Source organism: Hypomesus nipponensis, chromosome 6, assembly GCF_054491055.1.
Source record: "Hypomesus nipponensis isolate SF chromosome 6, ASM5449105v1, whole genome shotgun sequence".
Lineage (NCBI taxonomy): Eukaryota > Metazoa > Chordata > Actinopteri > Osmeriformes > Osmeridae > Hypomesus > Hypomesus nipponensis.
The window spans coordinates 14,306,774-14,332,979 of NC_140366.1; the positions used below are offsets into that span (position 1 = coordinate 14,306,774).

At 45.4% G+C, this 26,206-nt stretch overlaps 2 protein-coding genes across 3 annotated transcripts; one reads left to right on the forward strand and one right to left on the reverse strand.

Annotated features, from left to right (window-relative positions):
• The first annotated feature begins 430 nt into the window (after positions 1-430).
• Positions 431-16,510, forward strand: tshr (thyroid stimulating hormone receptor). Its single transcript, XM_084699487.1, has 10 exons — positions 431-600; positions 5,078-5,149; positions 6,342-6,416; positions 8,567-8,641; positions 9,136-9,210; positions 9,494-9,571; positions 9,873-9,941; positions 11,290-11,367; positions 13,272-13,460; positions 14,090-16,510. Exons 1-10 carry the CDS (start codon positions 431-433, stop codon positions 15,528-15,530), a joined length of 2,322 nt encoding a protein of 773 aa, XP_084555613.1. The 3' UTR covers positions 15,531-16,510.
• A 2,303-nt stretch (positions 16,511-18,813) lies between these two features.
• gtf2a1 (general transcription factor IIA, 1) lies at positions 18,814-25,856 on the reverse strand. Of its 2 annotated transcripts, none has more exons than XM_084700491.1 (10): positions 25,636-25,856; positions 23,991-24,092; positions 23,206-23,356; positions 22,787-22,851; positions 22,369-22,444; positions 22,145-22,278; positions 21,476-21,580; positions 20,882-21,160; positions 20,615-20,704; positions 18,814-20,427 (listed from the first exon to the last, which is right to left on the reverse strand). In XM_084700491.1, the coding sequence occupies exons 1-10, from the start codon at positions 25,663-25,665 to the stop codon at positions 20,320-20,322; spliced, it is 1,140 nt and encodes a 379-aa protein (XP_084556617.1). In that variant the 5' UTR covers positions 25,666-25,856; the 3' UTR covers positions 18,814-20,319. The 2 variants fall into 2 exon arrangements, with proteins under 2 accessions (XP_084556617.1, XP_084556616.1); XM_084700490.1 differs by having other exon boundaries at positions 22,127-22,278.
• Between the last annotated feature and the right edge of the window lie 350 nt (positions 25,857-26,206).

The window sequence follows — 26,206 nt, forward strand, 5'->3', positions numbered from 1 at the left end:
ATGACTATTAAAACTTACAGATATCACATCATACAATTGGGTCTATGTGAAAAAATATGTTATCTTCCATTCAGTAATTATGAAGAAAAGTACTCAGAGAAACAACTTCGCTGAGTTTGGTAAGAAATACAGTGTCACTTCCCATTTTTTTACACACGAGTGTCTTCTTAACCAGGGGACGCCTTTAGACGCCGTTAAGACCACCTCTACACCAGTGCAGCGTACAGTATTCCCTTTCAAACTTACTGTAGCTATCACCACTCACACGAAGCCGTCGCGGCCAATAAGATAACTATTTGACTAATTGCACAGCAAAGTAGCAAAGTTTTGATTAAAACAAGTCAGGCTTCAACTTCCATTTGCTGCTTTGGCTGGAACAGATGATACATTTATTTGACTGAAGAGAAGAGAGGAAAAGGATCAACGAAGCATGCACGTGATAACATATGCGCTGATTATCCTTGTTACCCTTTCCATCATCACCTTGGGCGAACCCGAATCCTGCCCAGCTGTTTGTGAATGCTCAGAGTGGAAGACCTACACCATCTCATGCTTTGAACTTGATGTCATCCCAATATTTCCTGCAAACACAGATACACTGTAAGTAAACAGTCCTCAGATAATTTTGGGACTTATTATTATTGCCTATCTGCGTGTGTGCCTCTGTGTGTGAGAGACAGAAAGAGAAAACATTTTAAACTTAATTTAATACTTTTAAATAGCCTTTACTGTAAACAATTTCTACATTACAGTCCACATGCAATTTTCCTCATTTGATATTTATAATGAGTTAATAAAATTGACTGAAAGAAGGATTACCTATTTACTAAACAGATGATTTTGAGACAAGTGCATATTGTGAAAATGCATCTCATCTCACTGTCTGATGCAATCTTTAATGGTGTTTTATAATTACAGTATCCAAGTAGATCAAGTGTATTCTAAAAACAAGAATAGGTATGGAACAAATTGGGCAAAAGGGCAAAACAATTTTCAAAAACTTATGTTAATATTAAAATATTATCTTGATTTTGAGCTTCAGTTGCTTTGTGTGTTTACATTTTTCCCAAATCTGTAATATTACAGTGCAGGATGAATACTCACACCAGCACAAAGATAAGTCCTATAGATACTGATATTACTACCTCTATCAAGCATTCAAAAACATTATTATTGTAAACAGTAAACAAACATCTGGAAGTGGCAGATTAGTGGCCAGTCCTGAACCAAATCAAATGAGTGAATACTGAAAAAGAGAGAGCAACAATGTAGTGAATAAGAGAAAGAGAGAGAGAAAGAGTGAGGGAGAGCGAAAGAGAGAGAGAAATGAGTGAGGGAGTGAGTGTGAGGAAATCCACTACACAGATCCCTCAGCAGAGTGAGCTTAGCTCTGCCAGCCAGGCAGACTTGGAGGATTTAGGGTCTGACTTCCTCTGGTCCTGGCCAACAGAGCAGCACCTAGAGCAGATCTCTGTCCACCTCCGTGAGTGGACCTGTGGAGGTGAAGGATCCACCTTCATCTCGCAAGTCACGCCGACGTGAGACATAAGGAATAGAGTGAATAGGTTAATGGGGGAATTGACATGAATGACTGCAGTGTCTGGTGTGCTGTACATCAATTAGCCTTGTTCCATGGTTTACACTGTATACATGAGAAATCTGTCAGGAATCCTGACGTAGATGTGAACCTTCTGGAAGGGATGGAAAAGGGGGTACCCTGTTATGGCTCTGAGAATGTGTATATGAGTTGGCGAACTGTAAGACGGTAGAACAGAGTTACCATGACCTTGGGAGAAGCATAGCATTGTGGAACCTTTCATAGTGGCAGATGTTCAAATTACTGTTCTGTGGCTGAGTCTATGACTTCCTCTAGAGCAGTGGTCCTCAACCCTGGTCCTCAGGGCCCACTGTCCTGCATGTTTTAGATTAGCAGGTGTGTGTGTGCGTGTGTATGTGTGTGTGTGTGTAGTGGAGGCTCGCCTCTACAGACCCCTCCAGCAGCTGAGCTTGAATACTGAGTGATAATCCACTTTGTCTTTGTCCAATTGTTTTTTCACACAAACACATTCCACTGTGGTGCCCTCCTCAACCAGACCCCCCCTTCAGCCCAAACAGCCCTCGCCTTCCAGGGGAGCCATCACATAGCATTACCTCCCCATCAGCGCCCCAATTCAGACCTCCAGACGTCCCCACAGGACGGTCACATTCTTCATCCACGCCAAGTTTACCCAGCGTCGACCCAAAAAAGAACAAGAAGACAGAGAATAGCCAAATACCCTCTCATGAAAAGAGCTCCATAAAAACTCTGGACCAAAATAGACCAAATAGGCTGCCTGGTTATTCATGTGTGTTATTGATGTTCTGGTAGATATACACAGTCAGTTTCACTCACCTGACTGTCTTTGTGTGTCTCACACGTGTGTGTGTGTGTGTGTGCGTTTGTTTGAGTATGTGAACGTTGCTTAAGTGAACCTAAGTCAAGTGCTCTGCTTTGTGAGTGTGTTTTCGCGTTGGTATTTTTGCAGGTTGCTCAGATCCATGTGTTGGAGAGAGCTGGAGGTGGAAAGCAAAGCACAGCCGCTCTTAAAAGCCTGCGTAGCGTGACTGCAAGCTTGCTCCTGCTCCAACGCCTGGGTCTGCCCGATGCCTTCAAATACAATATTTACTTTCTGCAGCACATTTTTTTTTAAAGAGTGCCATTTGAAGAAAAAAAAACACAATGGCCCCACTTTCTCGAAAACTTTAAATTGTTTCCAAACCTCACATAGACCATAGCTAGGGTTACATGCAACCAATTGAATTTACTGTGTGAAATTGAATAATTATTGGTGGAGTTTAAAATGTATTAACTGTTACTGTAATTAATGGAAATGATGACCATGGTCTGACTATTAATTTATGACACAGACCTTTTACTGTGTACAGAAATGGAAACGGTTAGAATTACTTCATATTGTGCATTTCTGAGGTAATCTGTTTAAAACTCTTTACGAAAACACATTAGAGGCATCAGAGTGATCTCAAAACTGAGGTGTTGTTTTGGTCCCTGTTCTTGTCATGCACCAGCTACCCCCGCCTCGCACTGCTGTAGCTCTGCCAGGGAGAGGGCCAGGACAGACCAGGACAGGACAGGACAGGCATAGCTTAGTGGTTAGAGAATTTGACTGCATATTAACTGGTTAGCAGGTACAAATCTTCCTGTAAATTCCCATATTAAAACATCTGAAGGAATTCATAACAACACGCTTCTCTTTAGTATCTAGCACCTTGATTAATGGCTGTCTGAGGGGGTTGAAACTGGTTCTGCTGAGGTTTGTTTATGTTGTTATTTATGTGGCCTGTCTTTTGGCTACCTGCAGTCAGCCCCCCACAGGGAACATGGCAGATTGTCAGTTCTCCACTGACACCATTACAAATTATGTTGGTTTTCCCCACTTCAAACTCCATCTCGAGCTTGTTTGTTGTCACAGCCTTTCTCCGTTAATGACAAATTGAGGGAGTCATATTCTCTAAAGACCGAGTGATGGCCTGCTACCACCCCCCCCTCCCCCCCCTCCGCCATAATACACTCCGATTGTTTGGATTTGAGGTTGCGGCGAAACAGCCCGACTAACCAGATGATGATGAGGTCTGGTCTGTGTCCCTGTGTTTGTTTGAGTTTGTCAAAGACCTCTGCCTGCTCCCTCTCCCACCTCTCCTGAGGAACCCCCACGAATGACTCCCAATCCTGAATTAGTCTATTGTTCCACCAAAATGACTATGCATGTACCCCCCCTACAGTATCCCCCCTAGGGTGGCCAACCCTGTTCCCGGAGAGCTACCCTCCTGTACTGTAGGCTTACACTCCAACCCTGCTCCTGGAGACCCACCTTCCTTTAGACTTTCACGCTAATCTAGCACACTTGATTCTAATAATCAGCTGGTTGATGTGTTGAATCAGGTTAGTTACAACTGTGGTTGGAGCAAAAACCCACAGCATGTATCTCACAGGAACAGGGTCGGAGATCCAAACAGTCACATAGGGACTCCAAATGGAGATTGACAGCTCCTTTCATTCATTCCTCCTGGTTCTTCTCCTGCTTAGAGGACAGTGTAGGATATGGTAAAGGTTCCTTGACTCACATCACACTGACGATATGCCTGCTGGTGCCTATTAGACAGGGATCTCATTGCATCTCTTAACCTTTGCTACTAACACCCAATTTTACCTGCTAATTAACGTGTTATTTCTATGTAATATAAATTAGATCTGGGTGATTTGTAGGAACATATGCAGCTGCGGTGCCTCCTCGATTCTCCTCTCTCCCTTATCTCTATTTCCTTCCTCTCTCTGTATTTATCTCTCTCCACTCTCTTAATCACTCCCTCTCAATACCTCCTATCTCTATATCCCCTACTCTCTCTCTCTCTCTCTCTCTCTCTCTCTCTCTCTCTCTCTCTCTCTCTCTCTCTCTCCCTCCTCTCTCTCTCTCTCTCTCTCTCTCTCTCTCTCTCTCTCTCTCTCTCTCTCTCTCTCTCTGTATCTCTCTATCCCTCCCTCTCTCTATGCCCCTCCCTCTCTTTCCAGGTTGTAAGCAGCACCAGACCTTATTTATCTTGGCTCAGGGTCCGAGTCCAGTCAGACCTGAGGTTTTGTTTCCCCTCATGTTCCTATGACACAGTTTATACCGAGCACTTCAAAGACGCCTTTCATCCCGCCCGCAAGGAAACGTAACCAGCAGAAACACACAAGCTATCAATGTTGGGCCACTGCCTACTGAGAAAGTTGAGAATTCCGTTTGATTCAGTAAGACGTTTATAATAGCAGTCTTATATTCTCCTTTTCAGAAAGCCAAGCAGTCAAACTGTTGGGAATTGCGCTACCTCATGTACTAAGTCTCATTCATCAGTACATTTAAAAACATGTCTCTCAATAGCTGTCTGTGCATGATTCGCCAGTCCAAAAAAACTATTAAATCGATGTGACAACTTGTGGGTAGACCAGAACCTCTGTTTGAAGATGATGTGAAGAGACACTGAATGTGGAGAGATACTGAACGTGTCTCTAACCAAAGTTTCCATCTTTGTTTTCAAACAGATGGCTTCTGGAGACTCGACTGACATCAGTGCCGGCGGACGCCTTCTCCAACATGATCAACATCTCACGCATGTAAGTGATTCCTCCCATCTGGCGTGCAAAATCCCATGAATGCCTCACCTCCCATTCACCTGCTGTCTCTTAAGAAATCTACCCACCTTCACACTATTTCTTGGGTGGGGGGGACCATCCCTGGTGTTCCCTGCCCCGCTGTCCTCCACCCAGGCGGATGATGGGCCTTCTGTTCAGTATCACGGCTGACTGCTGATTACTCCTGGAAGTGCTAATGCTTTCCAAGAATAGGAATGTGGATCCTCCCACCGCAGAAAAGCCCAGGCATGAGGAGAAGGCCCAGGCATGAGGAGAAGGCCTGGGCTGAGGCTGGGGAGAGAGGTTGGGGAGAGAGGATGAGAAGAGGTTGGGGAGAGAGGATGAGGAGAGAGGTTGGGGAGAGAGGATGAGAAGAGAGGTTGGGGAGAGAGGATGAAGAGAGAGGTTGGGGAGAGAGGTGGAGGAGAAAGTTGGAGGTGAGAATTTTAGGAGAGAGGATGAGGAGATAAAGTTGAGGGGAGAGATTGGGGAAAGTGGTTGAGGAGTAAGGAGATTCTCTTGAGTTCAGTCTCAGGCTTATGTTTGCTCCTGTAGCTTGCTGGTTGATCCTTAGTTAGTACTACAGGTGAATAGACAGAGTGTTCATGATATCTGTCATTTATATTTAACTATGTGTTTATCTATGTGTCTAGCCGACTCCCTTGTGACATACAAATAGTGCATTAAGAAAGGACAGCAGTTTGGTTTTTCCAAGGAAAGAAATGTGCTTGTGTTAAAATGACAACCTCCTTAATTAGCAAACAGTGAAAGAGTACTTGTTATTGTCAAAATGGGTAATTTTGTCTAGGAGTAGGCCAATAGTTTTGTTACAATGAATAGATTCGTTCAATTTTACAAAAATTCACCTCCCAGTTTTTCAGAAATTAAGTATACAGTCGTTACCGAGAAATAACAAATAAAAGAGCTGTAACTGATGGATAAGAAATGGATCTGTGTGGTACATACCTGTAAAATTACACTTAGCTCTAGAGACCTATGGCATACTGTACTTGGTGGTTAGAGTGGGTTTCAGGCTTAGGAATAATTTACTGGCTCGCTTTGTAGATCCTATGGTCCAATTACAGTGTCTGTATTTGCAGAAGGTGCAAGTGAAATGTACCTTTTGTAAAATGGACGGGGTCAATGTACACGTTTTGTTGATTTGTTGTTTCAGATATGTGTCAGTGGATGCGACGCTGAAGAAGCTGGAGAAACACTCGTTCTACAACCTGAAGAAAATCACACATATGTGAGTATGGATGCCTTGTTCAGCATTCATATCTTGTTATTCAAGGTCAATATCAGCATTATTTTAGGAAAGAAAGTTCAGCAAAACACTGTAAAAACATTACCAGAACATTACCAGTATTCAACTCTCAATCAACAAGGTTCTAAAAAACATCACAAATGTCTCAGATGTGTACTTAGCATCGCCTGCCACTAGAGAATGTTGAGAAGGGCTGTTTTTAACTGGCTTTTTCTGTAATCCTTTGACCAAAAATGGGCATTTACTGTAAAGCGCTGTGTGCTGTCCATCATCGCCTTGCTGCTTCTAAAGAGACAGCCGTAACAACCATGTTACAAGAGATGGGAGACCACATGTAAATAAACGGTTTTCCTGTCCATGCTTTAGTGCTTGTTAAAGTGTCTCAGATGGAATGTATTCTAAATGATGGGACTAACGTTGATGACAGACTGGATATACACACTGTGCTACCCTTCAACAGAATATATCAACCCCTCCGTGATATTACCTGGTTTGTAACTTAAGCATTTTTTTTTTGTATATCTACACATTTTCCAGGTACCATACGTTTTCCTAATCAATTATAAATTTCATTTTGTTTTCTCGGATTGATGACTTGTTATTAACCCCTCCCACGGTAGGTTAGACCCCTGTGTCGTGTGTTGAGGAGAGACTATGCTTCCTGTAACTGCTGAAGCCCAGTAACTGACATCGGATCTGCATGGTCTATTCACTGCTGATTGGTCCGGTTGTGTGCCATACCGCTAATAACGACATTCCTCTCCGGTTTCCTCCAGGGGTCAGACAGAAATTAATGTTCCGCTTCCTGTCAGCTGTTTGTGTCTGGTGGATAGCATCTGTAGAGGTAGATTTGGAGGATTGGGCCAGGGGTATTTGGAGGCTGGGGCCGGGGGTAATAGGATGCTGCGGCCAGGGTTATTTGGAGGCTGGGGCCGGGGATAATAGGATGCTGCGGCCGGGGTTATTTGGAGGCTGGGGCCAGGGGTATTTGGAGGCTGAGGCCGGGGTTATTTGGAGGCTGGGGCCAGGGGTATTTGGAGGCTGGGGCCGGGGTTATTTGGAGGCTGGCGCCAGGGGTATTTAGAGGCTGGGGACAGGGGTGTTTAGAGGCTGGGGACACAGGTATTTGGAGGCTACAGACAGGGGTATTTGGAGGCTGGGGCCAGGGGTATTTGGAGGCTGGGGCCGGGGTTATTTGGAGGCTGGGGACACAGGTATTTAGAGGCTGGGGACAGGGGTGTTTAGAGGCTGGGGCCAGGGGTATTTAGAGTTGGGGGCCAGGGGTATTTAGAGGCTGGGGACAGGGATATTTGGAGGCTGGGGACACAGGTATTTGGAGGATGCGTGGAAGTAGTGGCTGGTTCAAGGTTCACTGCACACAGTTCAGACACATACGCTAGGGAACGAGGAGTTCAGACACACACACACATGCTCCAGGAGTTCAGACACACACACACCCACTACAGCTCACACACACACTGGGTGCTGAGTGCGGTTTCCCAGGTGTGTAAACTGGGGCCTTGCACCACATGGTTTAGGAAAGCAGAGAGCCAGTCTGTCTTGGTCTCTGGCCCTCTTCCAGACCAGAGCACACCAGGGTAAACACACCAATGAAACACTAATTGACCCCTGTTTCCGGAGCTGGACCAATTTTGAGATTTTTCCCCTAATCCTGTATGCACTTTGGCCTGTTTTGTTTGAGGGATATGTTTGATTGCCGTGATCTGTATCTAGTGTGTGTGTTGTATGTGTGTGTGTGGCCAGCTTAAGTGTCTCTGTGTGTACTTTTGTACCGTGTGTGTGTGTGAGAATGTCCGCGTGTGTGTGCTGTGTGTTTGTGTGTGCGGGCCATGTGTGTGTGTAGAGTACGCATAGCATAGCTACTATTGGCAGTGTCAGTACACCTGAAGCACGATCCTAACCTTCAGAAGACATGAAAGAAAACTGTTATGAACTGTGTCTTCATGAATCAAACCCTTGTATCTTCCACCCAATTCTGTCATAACACAACCTATATGTGTAGTGACTTATGTGTCATATGATAGTAAAGCTTTTAAATGTTGTTAGCATATGTTGCCCTGGGGAACATACACTGGATAACATATTCATTAACAGTTGTGTCTGCTTTTCAGAGAGATACGGAATGCTAAAAATCTATCCTACATTGACCCAGAGGCATTCAAGAATCTTCCAAACCTGAAATACCTGTGAGTAGTTATTGTAATGAACTGGCAACAGAAACTACTAGAAGATTCAGAAGCGATTAGATTCAAAATATTGTGACGCAATTGTGAGTCTCAGCTACTGACAACATTACTTTAACATTATATAAAGAGATTAGACCTGTCTTCAAATATTTGGCTTGAGGGGGGGTCATTCACCGGTGAAAAGCTGCTGGCTTAGGCCTTAACAAGGGGCCTAGGTTTGATTCCGGCCTGGGCCATTTCCTGTATGTCTTCCACTTTTTCTCTCCCCATGTCTCACTCTCTCCAACTGTAGAATTGAAAAAAGGCCCAAAAAAGCCTTTAAAATATAGGCCTACACATATTTGCCACACACAATTATAATTGAGCTGTTCTTTCCATTCAAGGTCAAAGGCTTCCACAGACTCTTCTGTCCTGATTTTAACGGTTGGTGAAGGAGGGACTAGCTAGTCAGGGCTGGGAAGCTATCTAAATGTGTCTCTCTCTGTTCCTTTCAGAGGAATTTTCAACACAGGCCTAAGAACCTTCCCCGACCTGACCAACATCCACTCAAACGACATGAACTTTATACTGTAAGCATGTTTGGAATCAGGGCGTGGTTCATCCTGTACAACACAATATACCAGGTGGATGTTGTGTGTGTATGTGTGTGTGTGTGTGGGGGGGGGGGGGGCAGTGGGGACAGTAAAAAATACCCAAATACATGTTCTACGTTTAAGATGTTCAACAATCTCATCAAGTTTTCATTCCACCTTCCAAATCCAGTTTTGTAGACTCGAGTGTGGCGTCTCTGGGTTTCAGAGAACATTTTCTACATCCGTCTCACCACATCATTTCCTTTCGATCTCCTAACAGGGAAATTGCAGATCACCCTTACATCACGGAGATCCCCTCCAATGCGTTCCGTGGCATCACCAACGAAGTGCTGACTGTGTGAGTGTAGTACTGCTGTATGGATATCTAGCTGTCACCTCCATCAGTGGTTGGTGGTCAGAGTCAAAGAACAGTATGTATTTACTAGCCACAGCGCAAAATTGCTATATCTCAGCTACCAGGCAATGTAAACAATAATGGTTTTATACATAGCAGAGTATGTTAAGGAAAATGTGCTGATCATCTCTAGAGTATATAAGTTTGTCATTGCAGAAAGACATGCAGAAATGTGTTTGAGAAGCTATGATGTCAGGCTAATTTGTTGTAGTGTAACATGTTTTGGGTAATAACTGTTTTACAGGATGCTGTACAATAATGGCTTTATGGAAGTGCATCATCATGCCTTCAATGGGACCAAGCTGGATGCTGTGTAAGTAGCCTAATACTGTTCAAAGGGCTTGAGCACCCAATCATTTTTACACAAATATTATCTTAAATATGTATTTGTTTGTCTTCTGTATTTATGCGACAGTATTAAAGTACAATGTAGAAAACAATTAGTTTAGTCTTTTCGTGTCATTATGTCTTAAAGCATTTTTGCATTTAGAACTTTTTTCAGCCTAACCCTGTTCTGTAATAGTAGGCTAGGTGTATTGTATTTACTGTATACACATGATAAACTTTCCCTAGTGCTCTTTCTCAAAACTCTACCAACTGACCCCCTTCAATTTAAAGGCACGTAGATTAATTTATTATCAGATTTAGTCAGGTACTAACTTGCCAACATATCACTGACAGCCACATCAAGATGTATATGGGTTAAGATGATGGTCTTTCCCTAAACTAACAGTGGTTATCCTTTACTGCATCCTCATAAATTAATGAATTCAGTATTGTAAAAAAATATACTAAAAATATTTGACCGGATTCAATCACTTTGGCGTTATAATTCCTTACATAAATTTACACTATTCAAGCAGGACGAGAGGAATGCTGGGCTTGATTGGAAAGTTCTCATTGTCATGGAAACAATTTTCCTATAAAGTGTCCATCAGGAAATCAACATCGCGGTACCTCCACTTCCACAAACAACAAGAACCTATCTGGGCCAGCCTGGAACTGTTAGATATGTTTCTTTATGTCAGACTAACTGGCTGAATACAGGATGACAGGAATACTCATTTTGACATAATAACGTTTTAACATTCCCCTAACCTCATCCCCGTCTTTTCGCCTACCCGTTCATCTCCTCTTTTGTCACTTCTCTCTGCTTTCCCGTCAGGATATTAAATATTAATGTGATATTGACCCCCCCGGTGTAATCCCCACCCCCTCCATATCTGACACTAGTGGATTCCAGAGCCTTAATGAAGACATCGGCCGGCCAAACTCTCCCGTTAGTTTTCAGTTAGTCTTACCACATGGGTGTTTGTGTTGGCTCTGAGCGCGCTCGGTGTGAGAGATGATCCCAGCGCAGTGCGACCAAAACAAACAGTCCCCTCAATAGTTTATTATCATAATTAGATTTGGGGATCTTCGGGTACGTACATTAAAGGTGCAGCATGTTCTGGAGGTAACCTCTCCGGTTGTCTGATTTAAAACAACAAGAATTCATCCGTAACGCAACTCCTTATAGCCGTGTCAATAAACACAGATAGGCTACATGGGCGATGGGGGCCAGAAAAAGGCGACTTGTCTTAAAACCAGTCTGTATAATTAACGGGATTGAAGGGTTTCGTGTTTGATTTTTCTTCAGCTCTTTCAACTTCCCTCTCCAGGTACCTTCACAGAAACAAGCAGCTGGCCAAGATGGACGAGAGGACGTTTGCTGGAACTCTTAGCGGCCCCACGATCCTGTGAGTAGGCTATCCGCCAGCACACGATGGAATCTCCACATCGATCTCGCAAAAGAGATTATTTATCTCAACGAGATTCACCTGTATAAATAAAGATTTTATACAAATGACCGTTCTACATTACCCTACACCCTGTAATATATTTTATCAAATATCCCAGTTTTTGTATGGATAAGATTTTGTGTGTTTAAAGAATCATTCATATTTAGTTGATAAATGAAGCCTTTCTTTTAGTAGCCTAGGGCCTATTTCTTTTCACAATGTATTAAGGAGGATTCTTTGTAGATTTCTCTCTTTCTTATTAGAGATGCATGTAGGCTAAGAAGAGAGTATCATGTCTGGGAATCGTGATAGTAGACTAGCCACAGCCTTCTTCAAAGTGAAAATGGCTTAACGACAGCTGTTCCTTTGATTGGGGGAATCAGACACGGGTTGTGTGCTTGCGAGTGTGGGAGAGCCAAACATCCGATCTGCTTTGTCACTTTAGGTTCTTGAAGACACGGGAGAACCCTTCTTCCCTTTTGTGCGAGTTTAATACAGAAACCCCTCACTGGAAATTACATAGGCAAATTCTTAATGCCGTAAATGCTTTTTACACATTTTCTTTTGACTAACTTGTCTTTGCTTGGCCAAAGGAGTAGCAGTGCATTACTTAATCTGCAAATTTGTCCTCTCGCTGCACGTTTTATTTGAGATGTATCACTCTCTGGCTGCACCACAACCGTGTTTGATGGTGCACTTATATGACATCACTTTTTTTTGCTGCAATGCACTATATTGTAAGATATTGTTGCACCTTGCCTGGCAGCTGAGATGTGGTTGCTTTGCTCTGTGCCTGGTAGGCTTAATTACAGACCGATCTTTGACTCAGACAACCAAAATACTGTTAGAACTTGTGATACATGATATTCAGCTTTGCTTTCCATATGCATTTGTGTGCCGCTTTGGATAAAAGCGTCTGCAGCATTATTAAAATGTAAAAAACGAAACAACGGTATGAACAAAGGAAAAAGTAGGATAGCAAACAACACTGTGGTTATCTTGTGATCATCGTTCTTCCAAGCTGCTTCTCTATGAAACATGTCCTGGTGAGGTCACCAAGATTAGGTCATGCACCAAACATCCCAGAATGAGTGAATCAGACGGTCTCTCTCCGCTCGCATGTCTTGCTGTGTTTTTCTACGGCCTTGCAACAATATTCCCTTGGAGACGAGACGCGAGGCCAGAGAGGGACTCAGCACTCCGCAAGTCATCATCAGATCCATGTCAACGAGCATCTCGTGAAATCATCGTTAATCGTTCATTTTCGCGCGATCGTTAAGAGATAAGAGATTGCCAGATGTAATTGTGAGTGTTTGCCCTCTTCCTGGCCTCCGTGAGGGGAAGCGTGCTAGGATACAGTGTACTGTGTGTACTGATATTGCTGTCAGACAGGATGTGTGTGTGGAGGCCTGGTCTCTATAACGAGGTTGTCTTTCTGAGTCTCTGGGGTTGGCATGGGAGCAGTGCATGACAAACAACCTGTTCATTAATTGAAAACGATAAAGAACACATTCCCCATTTCAGGGGTGGCGGCACAGATGTGTTCACTCTCTTCCAGAAACTCTTGTGTCACATGCATTGCCAGTATCGGGTTGGAAATGCTTAGAACAAGTACATAAACAGAGATAGAAACGGCTAGATCGATTGCTAAACATGAGTTGAAACTTCACAGTTTATTTCCTTTTTTAGTATACTTCCACATACTCCACTACTGAATGTGTGGAAAACACATACACACACACAGAGCTCCCTCTGTGTTAGCGGTGCATCCGTAATCCAGAACAGGGTAACCAGGTGAACACCAACCTGTATGAACTTCGTGAAAGGCCTTTGTCTGACCCCTCTCCATGTCTTCTTCTCAGGGATGTGTCCCTGACGGGGGTCACATCCCTCCCCAGCGCCGGCCTCCAGTCGCTGAGGGAGCTGATGGCGCGCAATGCCTGGTCCCTGAAGAAACTCCCACCAATCAAAACCTTTAAACACCTGACCACGGCCGACCTGACCTACCCGAGCCACTGCTGCGCCTTCAAGAACCTGAAGAAGAAGAGAGGGTGAGCTTTCTCACACACAGCGACGGCCTCAGGCGTACATTCTATTCACTCAGACTGAGGTCAGTTGTGTTTCTATGGTCCCTGAAAGTGTTTATTTGTCGTCTGAGGAGGTTAAGAACTGTATTTCATCGACAGTTCTTGTATTTTATCAATATGTCTATTGAAGCTATTATATGAATGAGGCAGAATTGCTCTCCAGTCATATGAAATGCTCCTGTGCTGGGTGTGTATATTGTGTATGATTGATGATCATACGCCAGGGACTGGGGCAGGTGTGGTACTTCCACTGTGTGGATCTTGGCGAGGATTAAGTCAACGTTCTGACGCGTTTACCTATAACTCTCTCCAACGCTGCCTTCATTAACGTCACTCACAGCTGTTATGGTAGGAAGAGACCTGGACAGGACTAACGACCGCTTCTAAAGATTAATCATTCTTTCTTCAACTGCCTAATGTAAATAACACCCCAGAGTTACACGTAAAAGATTTATTTTTGCAAGTGTGTTCGCTAGGCTTTTTAGTCACTCACCAGGGCACTTACAAGTGAAAAACACAACAAAACAACCCAACGACAACTTAATGACCCTTTGTTACCATGTTTAATCACCGTATTTCCGTCTACTTCTCAGATATCTGGAGTATGTCATCTGCAATCTGACAGCGTTCTACGACCAGCATCAGAAGAGGTCTGTGGGCTCTCTCCGGGTCCCGGTCCTCCAGAGGGGTGAAACCTGGGGCGAGGTGGCCCAGGAGGAGGAGGCTGGGGAGGGAGGCTTCTCCTGGGACCCCCGGGAACCCCGGAGGGACTTCCACAGCAGCCTGCACTACCACCCCTACTTCGGGGGCCAACCAGACGAGGATGTGGGGTTCGGGGAGACCCTGAAGAACCCCCAGGAGGACAGCAGCCAGGACTTTGACAGCCGCTACGACTACGTGGTGTGCGAGGAGGGCGAGGAGGTGACCTGCGGGCCGGCGCCGGACGAGTTCAACCCGTGCGAGGACATCATGGGCTTCAGCTTCCTGCGCGTGTCGGTGTGGTTCGTCAGCCTGCTGGCCGTGCTGGGGAACGTGCTGGTGCTGCTGGTGCTGCTCACCAGCCACTACAAGCTCTCCGTCTCCCGCTTCCTCATGTGTCACCTGGCCTTCGCCGACCTCTGCATGGGCATCTACCTGCTCCTGATTGCCTCGGTCGACCTCCACACACGGGCCGAGTACTACAATCACGCCATCGACTGGCAGACCGGCCCAGGCTGCGGCCTGGCCGGGTTCTTCACCGTGTTCGCCAGCGAGCTTTCCGTCTACACCCTCACCGTCATCACCCTGGAGCGCTGGCACGCCATCACTTTCGCCATGAGGCTGGACAGGAAGCTGAGGCTGTGGCACGCGGCCGTGGTGATGCTGGGCGGCTGGTTGTTCTGCCTGCTCCTGGCGTTGCTCCCCCTGGTGGGGGTCAGCAGCTATCAGAAGGTGAGCATCTGCCTGCCCATGGACACCCAGTCCACCCTGGCCCAGGTCTACATCGTGTCTGTGCTCATCCTCAACATCCTGGCTTTCCTGGTCATCTGCGCTTGCTACATCAAGATCTACTGCGCGGTCCACAACCCGCACTACCGCTCCGGGTCGAAGGACACCAATATCGCCAAGCGCATGGCTGTCCTCATCTTCACCGACTTCCTGTGCATGGCGCCCATTTCCTTCTACGCCATGTCAGCGGTTCTGGACCGGCCTCTGATCACCGTGTCCAACTCCAAGATCCTGCTGGTGTTGTTCTACCCGCTCAACTCCTGCGCTAACCCCTTCCTCTACGCCATCTTCACCAAGGCCTTCAGGGGAGACGTCTTCATCCTGCTCAGCAAGGTGGGGCTCTGCCAGCGCAGGGCGCAGCTGTTCAGGGGCCAGACGGTGTCGTCTAAAGGCAGCAGTGGGGTGTGCCAGGGCCGGAGGGACAAGGACAGGAAGGCAGAAGCAGCAGAGGGGGTTCCCCTCCACCTGCAGGAGTGCTCCGCCACCTCCCTTCAGCCTCCTCATCAGATGCCCACCCCCGAGGAGAGCCACAGCCTGGACCCATAAGCCCCAGCCCGCAGGGCTCTGAGGACTGGGTCTGTGTTGGATGAGAAGGGGGAGGAGGCCACAGGGAAATCCAGACTGGATGTGTAGGTGGTGGACTGGTCTGTTGAAACACTTTACCGCGAGCCGGTATTCGCTATGTGCTTATGCTCTGAGATTTCTTCCCCCCCCACAATGTTGCCTGACGATTTCATACTGTTCAGTATGTGGGGGGGGGGACTTCGATTATTCTAGTTGCTTGAGGACTCCAGAAGTATATTACATTTGATCTGTGTTTCGTTGTTTTAAATCTAAAAGTATACAGAAGGAAACACAGGCTCAAGATACTTGTTTGCACATACATTACACTTGGGGAAAGGACACCATGCAGTTACTTCATCTCATAAACACGCAAGGAAAGATCTAGAACCATATCTACACATCCCTCCAGTAGAAACACTGAAATTGGACTTTCCGTTGTAGATCTGAGAGATGTCTGGGAGGCTTTGGTCTGAACAAAGGTAAAACAAACAGCAATGTCTCAAATAGGACATTTCTAAAACTTCATAAATATCTGTATACATTGTAGATGAGAAATAAGATGGCAAATGTGATTGTGTTACTGCGTGTACTTCCAGAAACTAAACGAAAGCAGGAAGTGGCAATAAAGGTAATGTGAGACTATGTGGGAACCATCCTCTGCTCTACAGCAGCAGTAATTACATTACCAGATGAGCGTTTTCACAGCGCTGGGTTCATACTTCTGACTCGGGCCCATGTATTATTTTAATAATTTGTCTCTTTTTTAACATTTCTTTGATCATCTTTCTCCAATGTTTTAAATCATGGCTACTGTTCTCATTGAAGTACATAAAATAATCACAGAAATAGACTTCCAACATCATTGGAAAAGTTTACATGGGGCCATATTCTCATTGTTATTCTAACAATAGTACAATAAGGTGTAAAAAATATATATTTTTAAATTCTGGTTCCTGAGAGGTGATGGGTATCGACTTCAACGCATGACACCACATTAGAAGACATTGGTACCAGACTCTGAGCTCTTCTGACACCTTCCAATGGCAGCTCAACATCTGGTTAGCATTTCATACGCACTGCGACATTTTCAGTGAAACACAGACATGCTGGGGAACTTTCCTGGAAAAAAGGATCACATCTTTATTTCAAGGTGATAGGCAAGTCTTTGGTTATGCTAAATAAAGACAGTTTGACTTTGAACAGACTGGAAAATCCTACATAAGCAAGAATATAACTTTCAGAGAATGGGAGATAAATATTGTTTTCATGCTGCTTCAGAAGACCACTGGTTATTTAGGTAAAAACGTTAAAACAATACTATAGTACAATACTATAATACAAATCCAGAAGAGAAACAGCAATTTAGGGCGATTCTCATGGCATGAACCGTGGCAGCGACTGCACAGGGTCTACAGAGGCTCAAACAAAAGGATCAGTAGTTTGCACTCGTTTATACATCCCTCCTTCCCGTTTCCCAGCCATGATCATTCCTGTCCTGGTAATTCAAATAAACCCATCTCTTCCAACCGCCCCTCAAATAAGCAGGGCAAGGCGCCTCGGACACGTTCACTGGCAGATTGAGTTTTTGAAATCAAAAAAAGAAAAATCACAGAAGGGAAAGAGAGAGAATAGAAAATAAGAGTTTTAAAACGTAGGGTATGGAAGGGATCAAGAATGTGGTAGCAGTGTTCTTACTTGTGCCAAGCAGCTTGTAGAGTCGTGGAGGTCAGCGGGGCCAGTGAAGAGCCCTCATGAGGGGCCAGACCCTCTTTGAAACCACTCGTGTGTACGCCCTGACTCTCCAACCTCTCCACCTCAGAAACTGAAAAGCACATCCAAGGAAAAAAAGAAAAAATATTCTAGTGCGTTGACTATTTGAATGTGGCTTTGATAAAAGCATCTGCTAGATAAATCAAACGTAAACTGCATCAGATCCAGCCAAATATCTGCATGTCCCAACAAAAACAGCCCCGATCGTCCCAAAAGACCTCTTCCCCCTGTCGAGGAACAGCTCTCTCCATCCTTGACAAGCACAGGGTGAATCTGTAGAATTTGCCATACACACCTGCCATTTTTCTGAACTTGCATTACTTCCACCTTGAGGAGAGGAGGTCACTAGATGACCTTGTTGGCCATGCAGGCCTATGGGCTCACCAGGGGAGAACCTGACGTCAGAAGGAGAACCTGACGTCTCTCCAGAGCCTTGTAGGATCCTTTGCTACTAAGCCCCCTGCTCTCTGGAGGGCCCTGAAGGAGAAGTCAGGACCCTCCACACAAGGAGCAGATCCCATTACACTCCTGCACAGGTGAATGAATAAGCAGAGTGTGAGAATGGCTGAGTGTGTGTGGTATAGCATGACCCAGCTACAGTACATTGAAGACTGTAGACAGTCTCACACCTGTAACTTATTAAATTCTTTGAAAATGTTAAGCTAGCAAGGTACCTGCTAATTTTGTTGTATGCAGCTATACAATGACTCAGTCTTTCAATTCAATTAGACCACAGGATAAACACTTATGCAGCCTGACTACTTTTTTGATAGTCTCACCAAAAAGAGGAAATGAAGATGGTTGTGTTGTAATTCTTCAAATAAACAGGGTAACTCAATACTCATGTCTCTTCCCACGTAAAATTACTGTAAATCAACACGAGCCACCGAAAATCATTTAGATTTCATTTTAATGAAAAGTTTAGCAAAGGCAAAAAAAGAGCTGGAAGGGTCTGTTCAATAAAATACTACCATCTCTAATTGCTGTATTCAAAGCACAGCTTTCCAAGTTATAGTCATGAACAAAGATCTTTGATTATAAAAAGTATCGTTATTACATGAATGACACAAAACGATTTCACTCACAAACCTTTCTTTGCAACAGCCGTTTAAACACACGGTACATGGGAGAAAAGAAAAAGCGTAAAATGCTATACGTTTTCTGCGAATGCCTGGAAACTCGAGTCAAACTCGAAGGGCACACATTAGAAATGACATTTGGGAAGGGAAATGACACTCACTTAAGCTCTATGGTCAATAGATATTGACAGAATCGCTACCCAGTTATCCCGACATTTTTGAACTCTTGCTTTTCCAAGATCTTGAACGATCCAACGTTCTACTAAAAAAAGTTATATTGTTCCATTGAAATGTTTGGCTTTTCCGATACCCACATCTACATCCTGAAACAGCGCGGCCCAGTTTTCAGTGTCCCCATTCACCACCACAGAAACACCCTAAAATGGTACCAAAAAAATCGACCAAAACAACAAAACTAAATAGCTGAAAACGTTCTTTATTTCAAACATATGCAACAGTATGGGGCACAGTTAAAACAAAACGGCGTACAACACACAGGCCCCTCAGATGAGTTTACCTGAACAGGACGTCTTAAAAACCATGATTAAAACCAAGCAGAGCCGAGCGCCGAGCTGGCCAGCTGGGGTCACATGATGAACCCAGCCAAAATAAAAGAAAAAGACCACTTAATAGAATAAGAGCACAGTTTGGTGCAGCAATTTTCTTTCAATCTCCTCTCCCACCTCCCTAATCCAAAAAATAACATGGCCTGAACTTTCAGGAATAAATAAAAAAAAACAAGATTATAACTGTTAAAAGTTATGGATATGGGATGTCCCTACACACAGTTCTGGTCGACACCATCTGCAGTACTAGAGACACACGGCACAAGACACACGTTTAAAAGAACAACCGCATGGTTGAGCACGCCAAGGCCAAGCTCAGACAGCCGACAGACTCTAAACACAGACTCTAAACACAGACTCGCAGTGCAAATCTTCAGAATGTTGAAAAGTACAGAACTACACAGAAACAGGGGAAAAAAGCTTGCAGCTAGGCATGACGTTTGTACAATTGTATCCATCCTCTGGTTGATTCAATCAATTTCCTTTTTCTTTGACGCAATGGTAGTCCCAGACGAGTTTAGGATCCGAGAAAGCAGATGGTAAGAAATCTGAAGATTCAGCACTTGTATTCATAACAAATCATAAGGTACAGCAGAAATTAAAAACCAGGCCTTCACACCATTATTGGCTACTAAAGATCGGAACTTTTTTGTCTTTAGTGTTGGATCTTCATCAGAAAGGAAAAAATATATATAATTTTTTAATAAAAATGTTTTAAAATCCGAACTGTGCCGGTATGGCAGAACACAGTGTGTACCAGTAGAACTGGTTTCATGGAAACGCCTAGAATCCGTAAGGTGGCGGGAATATCAGTGAAATGGAATTGAGAGCTCCGGGCAGAAGAATCCTGACCCCCATGTCGTAGAGAAGGCCATGTGAACGCAGGTGCAGGTACGAGTCAGCAAGCACGTTAGCTATGGTACCACTTAAGTTCAACCGGGGCAAACAGCTATCCTATCGCTTCAGTGATGATGCGGAGGACCCAAGCCTGGTCTTGGGTCTGCAGGGCCCGCCTGGTCCCGTCTACATGGGTGTTAGAAAGCGGGTTTAAATGGAGGGGACCTCAGACAGAGCAGGCCTCAGAGCCAGGTCTCCTGCCAACAGGCCTTGTGGAGGTGGAACATCTCGCCGGCTAGTTTTCACTCACTCATGGAAAGAAAGCGGCTTCACAGTTTCTAGGTTGTTTCTTGAGTTCTCATCCACTCACGCAAAAGGTCTCCTGAATGTCCTCAGTCACAGGAAACTGACCTGTCTCTCTTAACCAATAGGAGAGAGTCCCATTTCCTGGCGTTTTTTTGTGTGTGTTGTGTGTGTGTGTGTGTTTGTTTGTTGGTGTGTGTGTGTTTGTTCTCTTCTCTACCACTCGGCGTCTCCAATGGCTTTTGAAAAAACGTAATCTCTGCCGTTCAGGTTCATGATCCCGTCCTTCAAGTGGAATTTCCATTTGTTCTTGCTTCTGTGGATCTGAGAAGGAGAGGAGGTGTGGCCGTCAGGACTACAGAGAACTAAAGAGTCTAGAATTTCACCTGGGTGAGCTCACACACAGGATGTCTGCTCTCTGGTTCCTTCCCCCTTCTCTACATCCCTCCCTCTTCCTTCTTCTCTAACTCGCTCCCATTAATACTTCCCTCTCAGCTTCAGGAGTGTTTACCTTGTCATACTGACAGACCACCACGTTCTCTGTGTCAAACAGCTCCTGGTCCTCCGCGTCGCTGACGTCGTCTCCACTGTTGAGCGGCTCCTGAAACAGACGAGGAAACGTCAACCCCCTCCCTATTGACGACGCTCAGGAAAAACATACACAACTTAGAATATCTATTACGCCTATAACATACAGATCAGCTATAGGTGGTAGCCTCTTTTAGCTATAGCCGTCTTCCAATAGCCTCCACAGCTAGACGGCTCCACACTCCCTCACCTCCTCGACCTGGCCGTCCTCGCCGCCATCTTTGTCCTTGTCTTCGTCTTCGTCCTCGTCGTACTCCTCCTCCTCGTCCTCGTCCTCCTCCGAGGACGTGTCCCCGGCACCGTCCACCTGAAGCATCATGGGAGGCTGCTGGGCCGGCTGCTGTGGGCCCTGTGGTGGAGCTGCGCCCTGGGCCTGTGTCACCTGCTGGGCCTGCTGTTGCACCTGTGCTTGTGCTGCTGCAGCTGCTGCTGCCTGGCTAGACTGGGCCGCCATGGCCGCCTGCATCACCTACACAGACGCAGATTCAGAGACTCGGGAGGTTTTCTGTTGTTCTTTCTATAAAGTACTATTTCTAGGTTTCAAGTTGATTTGCTATTTCTGACAAGCACAGCTATATTGGAATTCTTTGGACCTGTTCCTCTTGACAGTTCCCTAGCTGCCTATCTAGACCTAAATTATAATAAATAACAAACAAGACATCTGTTGTTTTGGTTGAAAGTGACTGATAAATCAATGTATCTGTAAATATAACTGATTCAGCCAAGGTATTGAATCAAATTTAGCCGGATGAATCTCAGAATTTGTGTCAGTCCTGAAACTCACCTGTGCGTTCTGCTGGACCTTGTTGCCTGTAAGGACAATCTGCTGTGGCTGGATTATGACTCCTGTCTGTTGGGACAGACCTCCCTGGAGGGGAGTGTGCAGCACCTGTATACACACACACACACACCAACACACCGCTTAGCTCCCATAACACCATCTCTTCCACAGTACATCTACTACAACTCAAATATAGGCAAGGATTCAGCCTCCACCAGGGGACCTGGAGGAGATCCTAGGAGATCTAGGCCTCCACCAGCACGAGGGGGCCTCCACCAGCACGAGGGGGCCTCCACCTGCACGAGGGGGCCTCCACCTGCACGAGGGGGCCTCCACCTGCACGAGGGGGCCTCCACCTGCACGAGGGGGCCTCCACCTGCACGAGGGGGCCTCCACCTGCACGAGGGGGCCTCCACCTGCACGAGGGGCCTGTACTCCCTCATCTACATCCATAACGTCAACAACATCCAGCGGTCCACCTGATGCGTGTTAGGCCCAGTGGGCATGTGAGGGGTGCGGAGGGCGCGTGAGGGGTGCGGAGGGCGCGTGAGGGGTGCGGAGGGCGCGTGAGGGGTGCGGAGGGCGCGTGAGGGGTGCGGAGGGCGCGTGAGGGGTGCGGAGAGCATGTGAGGGGTGCGGAGGGCGCCGACCTACCTGTGTGATGGGGCGTACCTGCTGTATGACGGGTGCCTGCACGCCACCAGCCTGCATCTGTGGCATCACCTGCGGCTGTAGCATCACCTGCTGCTGGGGCTGGATGATGTACTGGGTCCCATTAGGAGCACGCAGCACCTGCAGGATCTGACCTGAGGGGGGGTTAGCAAAAGAAAATCAGCGAGTGAGAAAGAGGGTGATTGGGAGAGAGACAGGGTGATTGGGAGAGAGGGGGCTGTTACCTTGGCTGGTGATAAGCTGCTGGTAGGGGGTGACCCCTGTTGGGAGGGCCAGGGTTGCTGCAGTAGCTGCTGCACTCTAGAGGACAAACAGGGAACACACACAAGACTGGGACTGAACAAGTGGTAGAGAAAGAAAACCTGAACTTTGACCTGATGTAGTCAGCATACGATTACACACACATAAATGAATGAATAAATGACGTGCGAGTCAGGAGCCTCTAAAATAGTATGTAAAAGGTGACAGTCACACTCACACGCAGACAACTTTGAAATCCAGCAATAGCAAATTAAGATTCTACATAGGCCAGACACCAACATAACCCATCTGAAATATCCAATGACTTAATACAATTACACAAGACAGGCACACAAGATCTTGTCAGGTTGTGTCTGTAAGTGGCGGCCTGAACTCTCTTACCATCCCTGTGGTGCTCATGTGCTGCAGGATCTTGGGATCCTGGACGATAACCTGCTGCTGCGGAGCTGTGGACAGACATGAGCAACCATCAACTGAGGACACGCGCAGCTTAGCGGTTAGAGCAACATGGCTGCAGATCAAGATGCCACAGGTTCAAATCCCCACTGTAGTTTCAGACAAGAGTCTGCAAGTTATTAGTTAATAAGGTAAGAGCAATGTGGACTGCTTCCTCAAAATCGGCATTCTTTTAGACAAGTACACTATGCAAGCACAGGGTGGAGATGTTAAAAACATTTATCTCTATATATATTCTCTATAATATGTATTCTATGACTCTATTCTATACCTGGCTGTATTTTGTGTCTGTTTAGACTATAGCTGTATTTCTCCAGGCTTGTTTGTTTCCTGGCCGCCCTCACCTTGCTGATGCTGGGGCATGAGGACCTGCTGGGTCGTCTGGGCCACATGGGCTTGCTGAGCCTGCTGCTGGGCCGCGGCCTGGAGGGCCTGCTGCTCCTCTGTGTGGAAGCCCTCCACTGCCTTGGACTGCATCAGTTTGTTCTCCCACAGCTACGAGGGGTCGGGGAGGGAGGGGTAAGTGTGTGTGTGGGGGGGGGTTTAGAGAAGGATCAGAGAGACAGAAAACATCACTTCATCTCACAGAAAACAAGGCAGCTGATAAGATGCTTTACATCTACAGTTGAGAAGGAGAGAGACAAGTCAAAATAACAGATGGGCAGATGTCTGTTTTCTTAAAAAGGAGCTAATGGGATGACAAGGACTGGTCTAAAACAAAAGGACAGTTGTGAACTGAAGGCCGTTAACTCAAGCTACAGAACAACGGGGCATGGAAGGCAGTTAATGGGTTTATTCCTGCAAAGCTGATTATCCCAAAGGCAGCAACACTTCAAAATGAAGCCACACACAAGTAACAAAGTAAACTGTTGCAGAGATGGAGAGAAAGATTACTGGCCTGTAAGTGTGTATTCACAATAATACAGTTTACAAAAACTAGTTCTAAATCAATTGCTAAGCCCTTCCTCAACTTCTACATGATATTTGGTTGGTGTGTCGGTAAGGGTGTGACAGTTCAAGCAATCTAACTGGTTGGCTGAGATTCTTGACATAGTGCATAAAGTATTTTCATGTCATTGTGTGTGAATAGGGACTTGGATCTGGAATGTGGAGGGGGGGGCTCTCATACCGTTTTCAGTTCCATCAACACCTGCTCATCCACTCCTTCATCCAGGAACAGCTCCCTCACCTCGTTGATCACATCTTCGATCACTGACCTGTACAGTTTAGGCTCAAGGAGGAAAAATGGTTACATTAGTACACAGTATATACTATTCATACCCATGCACAGGCATTACTTGCCGAGGTTGATATTTTGTTACAATATGCCAATTCATCGTCATGATGTTTGATGTAAAGTTATTGGGCTCTTTGGAGCTGAGACTGGTTGTAAATGTATGAGACAGAAAAGTAGTTCGTGTGCTAGTGGATCCATCATTGTCAATAAGTCACTATCCTACACGCATGTTTTGCACAGGTTAAATACATGTTAAACACGGGCAAGTAGTTAAGAAATGTGCTTTAAACTATGTTCAGGAGTCGGAGAATGTACACCGACTCCTGACCGTCCAACGTAGCTTTGGTAACCAACAATTATACGAAAATGTTACCCGAAGCAGCGACGGAAACAGGCCACCGTACTTGTCCCTGGTGGCCGCAGCGCGGCATCGGCTCTCCCTCCCCCGACTAGCCCTCTCTGCTCACTATTTAAAGCTCGGCCTGGTGTTTATATGTAGCGCCTGTGACGTAGCGTTGAGTAGCACCTTCCCATCCCGGGCAGTCTATATTAGAGAGCCAAGATGGCTGTATAAAACGAGGCAGCGGAGAGGAGGAGGGTCAGAACTGTAGAGAGTGAAGACAAGGAAGCCATTTTACAGAGCGGCGGTCAGCGCGTAACGCCTCGTGCCAAATATTTTTGATTGTTCTAGCCCACTTCAAAATATTTAAAATGTATAAATAGTGTTGCTGTGCTGTTCTAATATACGTTTTCGGGAAGGGGTAGGAAAGAAAAGCAGACAGTGAGAAATTAGTATAAAGATGGCGTTATCCAAGCTAGCTCGTGGAATGGTGGACGTGATGCATTGCTTCATAGCTGTTTTGGACAATCCTACGGGAATTCCGAGCACTTCGCTGCGAAACCATTTTTTAATTTTGACGAAGGGAATTTTTTCACAACAACACGCATCGGATGAGACGGTGCTTTCAACTTGAACGAGGCAAACTTGCTTACAAAACAACAATTGAGTCACCCCCCATTCCGACAAACGTTCGCATTTCTAATCGAGTAACTGACAAGTCGAGTCTATATTAATACCAAGTATTTTCCTACCTAGCCTGGCTTCAGGGCAAGAAGAAAAATTAAGGCAACCTCAGTCCAGTACAACGTTCTGACGTGCAAGAGGAGCCGAATATTCTTTAATTACTTAACTAAATATTAATTGCAAATGTAAAATCAGACAATTTCTGATAGTACAATAACCAAACGTAATTTTTTTGCTAATTGCATCTTGCAAGCAAGGTTTTGTCAGCTACATAAACCATGTCCAACGGCAACCGGTGCCTCCCCACTCAGAATTCAAATCTGGTTTCGAAAAGAGGCTAAAATGGCCTATTGAGGCACGTATGGCAATCATTTTATTGATGATCAATGTTGCAAACTAATTATTTCCCCATTTTATTTGAACTGTACTCAAAATGCAATCCCAACTGCACTTAACACGTAATTTGCTATAATAGCACCTTTTCACTGACTATCCTTTGAGATTTATCCTTACCACTGGATTTGAGTTAGCCGAGCTCGCCATTACACGCGTAGTGTACAACCACACGAAAAACAAGCGAGGAATTGATCAAAAAGAAAGAAAAAACGACCTAATACAACTGGGAACGACACTTAGAATTAGCCGGCATAACTTTTGTAAATAAAACACAGGTTTTTAACGGTCTTATTTACAATCCCGGGCTGTGCTTTCCCAGCAGTCCTTCAGTCTTCGTTGTCCTCCTTTATATACTGAGCGATGGAGCTGCGAGTGCGCGAGACATAGGGCAGGGTCAACCTGGTCATCTCGCGACTTATCGCGTGAAGTTACGATAATTTACAATAGACTATGAATGTTAAAATGATCAAACATCCGATTAAATTGCAGTACATCTTGATCTTCAACTTAAATCATAGTTGTTCAAAATATTACATTTTGCTTTCATGAATTGATGGTAAACTTACACAAAATTCACATTAACCAGACACACATTGGAATGTGCCGCTGAGAATAATGTGGGAAAGTCGTTTTTCCATTGGCTGTGAAGGTAAAACCGCATCTTGTCAGTAATTCGCCACTGTCCTTT

Excerpts from the sequence above, each read along its gene's own strand:
- tshr (XM_084699487.1), top strand. The coding sequence starts at position 431 with ATGCACGTGATAACATATGCGCTGATTATCCTTGTTACCCTTTCCATC. Across the intron at positions 11,368-13,271 it reads CTTAGCGGCCCCACGATCCT|GGATGTGTCCCTGACGGGGG; the intron begins GTGAGTAGGCTA and ends TCTTCTTCTCAG. Across the intron at positions 13,461-14,089 it reads AACCTGAAGAAGAAGAGAGG|ATATCTGGAGTATGTCATCT; the intron begins GTGAGCTTTCTC and ends TCTACTTCTCAG.
- gtf2a1 (XM_084700490.1), bottom strand. The coding sequence starts at position 25,665 with ATGGCGAGCTCGGCTAACTCAAATCCAGTG. Across the intron at positions 21,161-21,475 it reads AGGTCCAGCAGAACGCACAG|GTGATGCAGGCGGCCATGGC; the intron begins GTGAGTTTCAGG and ends GCGTCTGTGTAG. Across the intron at positions 20,705-20,881 it reads AGGACGGCCAGGTCGAGGAG|GAGCCGCTCAACAGTGGAGA; the intron begins GTGAGGGAGTGT and ends CGTCTGTTTCAG.